This window comes from Zeus faber (genome assembly GCF_960531495.2).
Source record: "Zeus faber genome assembly, chromosome: 4".
Lineage (NCBI taxonomy): Eukaryota > Metazoa > Chordata > Actinopteri > Zeiformes > Zeidae > Zeus > Zeus faber.
In genome coordinates this window covers 18,237,692-18,246,844 of record NC_137191.1, presented here as the reverse complement: position 1 = coordinate 18,246,844, position 9,153 = coordinate 18,237,692, and the positions used below count along the sequence as shown (strand labels likewise).

The 9,153-nt window shown below is 45.4% G+C and overlaps 2 protein-coding genes across 2 annotated transcripts; one reads left to right on the top strand and one right to left on the bottom strand.

Moving 5' to 3' along the window:
- Positions 1-597: 597 nt before the first annotated feature.
- elmod2 (ELMO/CED-12 domain containing 2) lies at positions 598-6,273 on the top strand. Its single transcript, XM_079999829.1, has 9 exons — positions 598-717; positions 1,718-1,865; positions 1,989-2,017; positions 2,991-3,088; positions 3,247-3,376; positions 4,266-4,399; positions 4,813-4,881; positions 4,979-5,112; positions 5,266-6,273. Exons 2-9 carry the CDS (start codon positions 1,721-1,723, stop codon positions 5,415-5,417), a joined length of 891 nt encoding a protein of 296 aa, XP_079855955.1. The 5' UTR covers positions 598-717; positions 1,718-1,720; the 3' UTR covers positions 5,418-6,273.
- A 389-nt stretch (positions 6,274-6,662) lies between these two features.
- ucp1 (uncoupling protein 1) lies at positions 6,663-8,898 on the bottom strand (the record flags this gene model as incomplete). The annotated part of the gene is made up of 6 exons (XM_079998402.1): positions 6,663-6,777; positions 6,960-7,140; positions 7,451-7,552; positions 8,046-8,243; positions 8,454-8,658; positions 8,773-8,898. 6 exons carry the CDS (start codon positions 8,896-8,898, stop codon positions 6,663-6,665), a joined length of 927 nt encoding a protein of 308 aa, XP_079854528.1.
- Between the last annotated feature and the right edge of the window lie 255 nt (positions 8,899-9,153).

The following is a 9,153-nucleotide window of genomic DNA, read 5'->3' as shown; positions in this document are numbered from 1 at the left end:
ACTTAAATCGATATCTATGCCAAGGATACATCTATATCTATCTAATATAATGCTATATCGTTTAAAAAAAAAAAAGGGGGGAGATTGAAGATGAATATGAAATACTTTTTTTTTTTTAATCCTAATTGGGCTTCAAGGTTTGATTGACTGACGGTCATGACGTTACTGGAGGATTTACGCTGGATTCATTTGGACCGTGGAAATCGGAAATTCCGACTCGGTAGTCCGAGATAAATGCGTTCCGTTGCCTCTGATCGGGTAAACGTTGACGCCCGCAGTGGATTTTCGTTTGTTTGGCAGAGTAAGTCGATTCTTACGTCATCAATACATAAAAAAAAAAAAAAAAACAACAACAACAACAACAGAGTAGTGTATATCTAAGTGAGTCGCGTTGAATTGTTCCTTTGCACAGTTCTTAGTGAGGAGTGGGGGGGGGGGGGATATTTCCGAGGCCGCACCTCAATGGAACGCAGCACCAGTCCCCCACCTACGTGTACCGTAAGGAACCCGACCACCGGCGCCATCTAGCGGCCAGACCGTAACGGCGCCGCGGCAGCCACCGGTGTGCGTTGTCTATAGAAACGCAGCAAGCTAACAGGACGAGATGGAGCTAGCGTGCTAACCGGACTTACACTGCGGGCCCGATAACTTGCGCAAAAGTGAAGTTATATCCCCTTACTTCATTTAATCAGTCCACGCGTGGAACCAAATAACCAGGTGAGTTCGATGCCACCCGACCCGACGCGAGCCACCGCCACCGCGGTAGCTCGTGAACACAACGGCAACCTGTTGTGGATCGTTCGCTGTCACGCAAAAACCCGCGCGCGAAGGTGGCTGGTGCGACGCGGCGGTTCCGTGAACGCGGAGCCGCTTTCCACGCGTCCGTGTCGTCCGCGGTCTGCGCGACACCAACCGTGGCAGCCGGGTGGCTAGCCAGCGTCCAAGACCAGTGTGGCGCTCAGGCTAGTTCCACTGCTAACTCGACTGAAGTTAACGCGGCGTACGCAGATATATTTTTATGAAGTAAATCGTTGTTATGTTTTATGATTTTTTTTTTAATTGCCGCCGCCCATTGTCACAACTGGCTGATCGATCGATAGACGGACTCCTAAAAATATACGAAAAAAAAAAACCCAGAAAAAGAATTCGCACTAAATAATAAACCTAAGAAATACTGAAAACAGAAATAAAAGGTAATATATAATAAACCTACACAAACGGCAACAATCCACGCTCTGTGAAATAGGGAAATAAAATGAGAAATATTTAAAAAAAAAAAAAAAAATGTACCAGGGCGGAAAACAAAATGGTCATAACAATATAATATATACAGTATTGTAAGAAATTAAACAAACAAAAAAAAAAAAATTATTTTCCATCATAAGGGTGAGGAATATTTCCTGGTCAGTGACGTGTAATACTCTACTTAGAATTTGGAATTTGAAACAGGCGCGTCACGCAGTCTGCTCCCCCATGTATTAATTGCCTAAGTCACGTGGGGTACCAAAAGCTCACGTCATGTAAATCAACTTTTACCCTCAAAGACAAACGAGGATGCAGATGGTTGAGCGGGCGGAGCGCCGATGGGAGGACGGGGGGGGGGGGGGGGGGGGGGAAGACTCTTGTTTACCATTCGAAACGTGCCTCCTTTTTATTTGCCACCGGATGATTCTCCACCCGCGCCGAAACCCCAACCCCTGTGGTGTGTTGATTGCAGAGGATGCTGGGCTCCATCTGGCGCTACGTCTACGCCTCCTTCCTCAGGTACTGGCTCAAGTGGTTCCTCCGGCGAGCCACCGGGAGGTGCGAGCTGCAGAGGATCTGTGCGGCGCCCGGGCCCGGCGCGGCGAGGACCTCCAGAGCGGGTAAAAATTCAAACAAAACAAGTACATCAATAAAATGTGTTGATGACGGCGCAAATCACACTGGTCCCTGTTGGTTTTTGTCGTGTTTTAATGTCTGATGTCACGCCTTGTTTCCCGTTGCAGAATATTCTCTCCGGCTTTCAAAGAATAAGGTGAGAAACGGGTCATGTTTGTTCTCCTGGAGTCTCTTATTCGGATATTTAGTTCATGTTGTGTTATTCGGGCAGTAATGCAGCGACTGGGCTTTCAGTACGACCCTTTCTAACAGAGGGGGATCGATGAGAGTTGGACATTAAACTCTAAAGCCCGAGTCGTCGGACGAAGGAAAAGCTTTAAGGGGCTTTTCTAAAACTAAAAAGCAGCGAGGACCTCCGCAGCTTAACCAGAGGGAAAATTGTACATTTTGGCACAGTTTCACAAAACGCCAGTGATTCAGTCCCGTGTTCCACAATGGAAGGTAACACTGCCGGTTAAAGTCATACGCAGAGATTCCCGCCTCTGTAGTTAGATAAGATACATCTATCTCACTAAAAAAAACAAAAACAGGCGTCTCTGTCTGTCTGTCTGTCTGTCTTTCTGTCTGTCCTTCAATTATCTCAAGAAAACGTTCATCCCATCTACTTCACACGTGGCGGTTGTATTGCTGGGGACCCAAAGACGCGCGGTGTCGAATGTGGTGCAGTTCGGACACGCGACGTGTAATATTATTAAACTTTCAGTAAACTGTGAACGGCAGGGGGGCCGGGGGGGCGGGGCTTCAGGGCTCTGCCACTGGCCGGCGGTGTTCTCATCCGTCGGGGAACGCGGGACTGAATCATTGACGTCCTGTTAAACTTTTCCGTTGCAATGTCTTGGAAAGTCTTGAATTTTGAGCGGGCGTGAACCAGTTTCACTTCATTTGAATTCATTACTCAGTGATTATTTGTGCCGCAGCTGAGGATGTGTTTTGTAAAACATGGGCAAGGCCATTAAGTTCAGTCTCGTGGATGTGTTATTAAAGCCTATTTTCCTAGTTGTTTCGCCACACTTTGTTTTGCTTTTTTCCTTTGCTCTGCCGTCATACTTTACCGGATCCTTTCTCTCTCTCTCTCTCTCTCCCTCTCTCTCTACGTCTTCCCTCTGTAGGTCTTAAGAGATTCCTTGCAATCCAACAAAGACAATGTGGAGCGGTGTGTGGACGAAATTGTGCACGTGAAGAACGTCCAACCTCAGAAAGATCCGACGTAAAGTCACCTTTTAATCGACGAAGTTGTCCGATATGAAGTTATTCCCGTCGTTTTTGAGTCGTATATCCCCCCCCCCCCCCCCCTCCTTAAACTGAACTTTTATTTGAGTCATTTCATTTGGGTAACTAATGTCATGTCTGTTCCTACTCCTCCAGGTTCAGGAAAAGCCTGCACCTCTGTCTGCTGCAGATCACGGGTTACCGGAGCTTGTACACGTCTGTGGAAGCTTTAAGAAAGGAGGTTTTCAGCGCTGAGAACGAAGAACACGAAAGCATGCTTTTAAAAGTACGACGGTGGCGTTTCCTTTATCAGAGTATTGCTTGGCAATCAGTCAGGGCTGATATTTGTTTTTTTTTTTTTTTTTTATTTTGAGTGAAGAGAAGACGGGGTGATGCCATTAGAGATAATGTATTTTACTCTCGTTCAGTTTGCTTTCGCTGGTTGAAGAAAATCAGGAGAGAAAAGGTCACTTGATAAAACCCTTTTACTAGCCTTTCACTTTTGTTTGCGCTACATTGCTTTCCCTTCACGGCTCATATCTTGCTTTGATAGTCAATCATTGTTTAGACACGTGAGCGTTTTCAGGTTGATATGAAAGTACCTCATGATCTTCAAGAAAATCATCTTAATCAAAGCGCCTGACTCATCAGTCGCAATGAAAAGGGAATGGAATTTATTTGACTTGTCACCCGTATCACCCCTGCTCCAGAACTAGTAATTAGAATAAAATACATTTCAATCAGTTTAAGACAAAAGGCGTCTAAGATGTCTTACATTGTTACAGTACATCCGAGCACTAATGTTGATATCGGGCCGGATGATGCACTCATGTACTTCCATCGTCATCATCTAAAAATGATCCGAAATGCCCTGAAACTGACACTCAAATGTTAGAAACAGGGTCTTTTTTTCCCCCCAGTGGCTTTAACAGCTGTACCTCCATCATGGGTATTTTAAAAGGGTTTTATTCAGGGTATTTAAGTGGAACGCTGGTTTTCAGACAGTTTACTTAGATAATAAAACCCTGTGGTTTAGAGTTGGAATAAAGTATTGACCTCTGAGCTAGTTATCCTGCCTCCACCTTAAACGTCTTCATAAGCGGGCCATTGATATTTGAACTTTCTTCCCGTTCACTAACGTATTGTTCTTTTTGACGGATCGTTGCCCCACTCAGCTGTGGGACCTGTTGATGCCGACAGTCAAACTGGAGTCCAGACTCACCAAACAGTGGGGAGACATAGGATTCCAAGGAGATGACCCCAAGACGGACTTCAGAGGAATGGGCATGTTGGGCCTCACCAATCTATTGTGAGTGGAGGGGAAGTGATTTTATTTTATTTTTTTTACATATTTGCAGAACACCCACCGTGAGGATTGATGCTTACTGGCCCAAATCAAGAGTGGCAGCATTAGTGTGCCATTAAACGGTGCCATCAGTGTCCAAACCCCATGCAACATACCGGTGTGTGTGTGTGTGTGTGTGTGTGTGTGTGTGTGTGTGTGTGTGTGTGTGTGTGTGTGTGTGTGTGTGTGTGTGTGTGTGTGTGTGTGTGTGTGTGTGTGTGTGTGTGTGCGTGCGTGTGTGCGCGCATCCTTTAATGTGCCATCAGTGTCCAAACCCCATGCAACATACCGGTACTATGTATTTTGTGTGTGTGATACATTTTTTTTTCTATTTGATCTAATAGCTCGAAATAAATGTAGTCGTTGGTTTGTCACAGGTTCTTCAGCGAACACTACGTGGATGAAGCTCGCCAGGTGCTTTCTCACGCCAACCATCCCAAGCAGGGGTAGGGTTTTTTTTTTTTTTTTTAATTGTGCCTTAACAATTTTGTCTCCATTCTTTGACAGGCATCGTGGACTAACTTTGATTCCTATCTCCTTCAGCTACTCATACGCCATAGTGGGTATTAACTTGACAGAGATGGCCTACAGCCTCCTGAAAAGCGGCGATCTGAAACCTCACTTCTATAACACAGTGCTGCGGGACCCGGAGCTGCACCATTTTCATCACCTCTACTGTGAGTTTGAAATCACACCTTCTAAAATAAACAATCACGCCATTTTCACCAATCACAAAAAAGTGCACTGTAAAAAAACAAAGCGTTAGAAATTGAGTTTGGCTTTTCTTTTTAAGACTTTCTAACCCCTCACCCTCCTCTTTCCGCCACTAGGTTACCTGGCGTATGAGTTTGATAAGTTCTGGGTGGCGGAGGAGCCGGAGAGCATCATGCAGTTCAACCACTACAGGGAGAAGTTCCACAGCAGAGTGAAGGCTCAGCTGCTGGACCCCAACGTGTCCCTCACACTCATTTCCAAAAAGTAGATTGAATCCAGGAATGATCCAGGCGCACCTGTTCCTTCCCCCTGACACGGTTCAAGTCTGTGAGGAGCTCCCTGACAGAATCCAAAAAACAAAAAGGAGCCTGCGACTTGTAATGGACCACTTTTAGTGTTCAGACTTTTCAAATGGCCTGATTTGTTCTTCAGCTAGAATTGGTTACCTAGAATTAGTAATGTAGTATTGAAAATGACTTTACAGGTAGGATGTGATCTACACCAGAGCTCACACATAACACCATTACCTCAGAAGTGACCATTCCAAATTCTTAGCTCAACTGAGTGGAGGTGATGGAGGGATCTAATGGTAGAGTTCGGCTGATGAGTTCAGAGCAGATTTTTCATTCATTAATAATCCTTTGTGCACTTTGCAGTGGAACCAAATTAGGGTATTTTTGAAGATGGTTCTAAAATGTGACTGACTATTATTGACAAAGAAGTGGCTTGCCAAGTTTTGAGTTTTATTTAACCACATTTTGACTTCCCGTATGTGTGTTTATATAAGCGATTCCCATTCTCTCTCATCATGGTCCTGCTCAGGAATTTGATATTCGTTGTCTAGTGTCCCAAGACTGTACAAATAATTTATACTTCCAATGCCTCAGCGTGGTAGCATCTCCTTTGTGCATGTTTTAATGCGTTCCAATTGATGTCATTGATGTTGTCTGTTAAAAAAGAAACAAACAACTGGAATGGAGATCATAATGGTTGTTTTGCTATCGATGATGTTTTTATGTAACTCCAGAATGTCACTGCTTTACCATGTGATTTGTTTAGAGGTGTATTTGTAATAACTGAGACAGCTTGCTGAGAGTAAATAAATACACGTTTTGATGCTTTTATACTGCAGGCTTGTGTTGAAAAGAGGGCAAATGTGGTGAAATGACAGAAATTACACCCTTTATGAGTCTAGATCAAATGGGTTAAGTTTTAACATAAATTTGGGGGACCGTGTTTCAATCACAAAATGTCAGTGGGAAGTGCCTCTAAAAATGGACAATTCATTCAGCCACACAACATTTGAATCTCTCAATATATAATATAAATAAAGTCTAAATACATTTCCTTGTATTATAATGTTAAGATCACTTAGAATCCACGTTATTCCTTTTTTAACAAAGGACCCGCTAACTCCGATACAGGACAAAAACTGCGGCTGAGCAAAAGCTAAAATCCACAATGAACTGAGATTCATTATGTTTTGTGCGTCAATTTGTTTGAGGGAGACGTTTCAGTTGGTTGTTTCAATGCTCTTCTTGGTGGCCATCATGGCCCTCTTGATCTGCTCAAACGACACAAACATCACCACGTTCCACGATCCCAGCCTGAGAAACGATGGCACAAATCTGGCAGGGAGGAAAAAGAGACATGAAGTTAGTTTTCCGTGGCGAAAAAACCTTTGTTTGTTTTTCAGGCCATGACGAAATTATCTCAAGGTGTAGCCTATATGAACATATTGTCTTTTTTGAACTGTTAAAGTGTTCTATCAATGCACATCCTACATAAGAGAGATAGAGCGAGAGCTCACCCTTTGTAGAAAGCCGTCGGCCCCTCTTTGGTCAACATGGTCCAGGCACAATTGATGGCACTCTTATACTGGCCAGGCGGTGAGTTCATGTACCTAGTTTTCACCACGTCCACTGGTGACGCGATTACCGTTGTAACAAAGCCCGCACCGAAAGCAGACACAAAGTGGCATGGGAGGTTGTCTGTGGGAGGATGAATAGAAATAGAAAAAAGACTCGGTGAAACGGTAAGCACAGTGTAAACTTTTATTACTATGAGCGACACATTTGTTCTTTGCTGAGCTGTTATCTCTATGGTGGCAATATAAATCATTTCGATAGATGACGGAACAGCTTTGTGCAGCTCCTCGGCTAGAGTGCGCACAATGTACAGTCAGAGTGTATCCCGTTATCTGCTCTGTAGGGGGACAAGAGTCAAAGGGACAAGGGGGTGTGTGGGATCCTGCCCAATCAGCTGCCGCTCACATTGGGCATGTGTGTCGACGCATATTACCTGACATCAGATTGTGTTTGAGAATGGCCTCTTTGATGAGGTCGTAGGTGACCAGCTCTGTGCAGTTGACCAGGGCGTTTCTTGTGATGTTGGGTAGGGTGCCTAAAAAAGGTTTGAAAATACTTATTGTTACGATTTGCACTGCGCTAACGCCACAAATCATAGAAAATCCATCAAGCATGTTGATTTCATAGAGCTTTGAAAAACTGGTTTATGTTGAGCTTATTTCCCGTGTAAATAACGTCCATGATTGTAACGTCCATGGAAGAAATGTCCATGGAAGTGGCATCCATGGAATAAATATCCATGGAAGAGACATCCCTGGAAAAAACATCCACAGAAGAAACGTCAATGGAGGTGACGTCCATGGAGGTGACGTTCATGGAGATATCGTTCATGGAGGCAACGTCCACGGAAGAAACGTCAATGGAGGTGACGTCCAGGGATTTCATGTCCATGGAGGTAAAGTTCATGTAGGCAACGCCATGGACATCACCTCCAGAGAAGAAAATTCCATGGAAGCAGCGTCCATGGAAATCATGTTCGTGGAAGCACATTCTTCCTATTCAAATCCCATTACATGCACATACTGCACCTTTCCAGAGTCCGCGCATGCCCTCGTTCTGGAAGATGAGTTTGTAGGCCTGCATAGTGCCATTGTAGCGACGGGCGACCCCGTCCAAGTTCATCTGGGCCTGGAATCGGACCTTCACGACATCAGTGGGTTGAGCGAAGGACACGGCCATCGCCCCCGTGGTGCACCCAGCGAGGATACGTATCAGCACGCCTGGGTCTGGGGGATCAGGGTAAAGGGGCAGTACAGTGAATGAATTTGCTGTCGACACCAAACCTTAGAAATGACGGCAAACGTTAACGTTCAATGGTCGCGGTACACTGTTTGGCTCCTCATCAGTGAAAAACATTATCATTATCAACATTATCATTGTATTAGACAGCGCATCCTCTCAACCTTCCCTCTCCCCTGTCACCCCCAGCCACTTACTTTCTCTGTTCCCGGTGTAGAAGTTTTTGACGTTGTCGTAGAGTCCGATTCTCACTGAGGCGAAGCACAGCTGTCTCTGCAGGCCGGCCACCAGCCCGTTGTACAGAGACCTGGGACCCTCCGTCCGGACCATGGTGCTGATTGTCCCAAACACGCCCCTGTAGCGGATGTTTTTGGCGGCGTCCACCTTCTTCTCTCCCTGAATCTGGGGTTGCAGACGTCGCGGTATTGCGGTTCGATTCGATTCTATTCAGTTCTGAGAGCAGCTTCGTGTCGCAGCTATGTCTTAAGTGGACGACGTTTCAGCGGGAAACCATACCTGTAGTCTGACTTTGGCCGTGTCCAGAGGGAAGGTGATGAGGTCGGCGATGCAGGCGGCGGCCCCGGCGCTCATCATTTTGACCCCCAGAGGAGGAGGAACATCCGAGGGTTTGAGTCCCACCATGTTCTCTGATACTGCGGAGAAAGTCAGACACGCATGCACGCATGGAGTGTTATTGTCAAGGCCATTATTGAAACAAAAGAAGCCCAGGAAGTCTGAAGTCGATCCATATCTGCGATACGAGAGCGGAGGAAACAATGCTGGGCGATGGCAGTTATCTCCCATTGACGGCATTAAAATGTAAAACGCAAATTATTTCAACCAGGATCATCCACTGAATGGTATTCACTCCTATAGATGGAGACGGCGCCAGGGGGA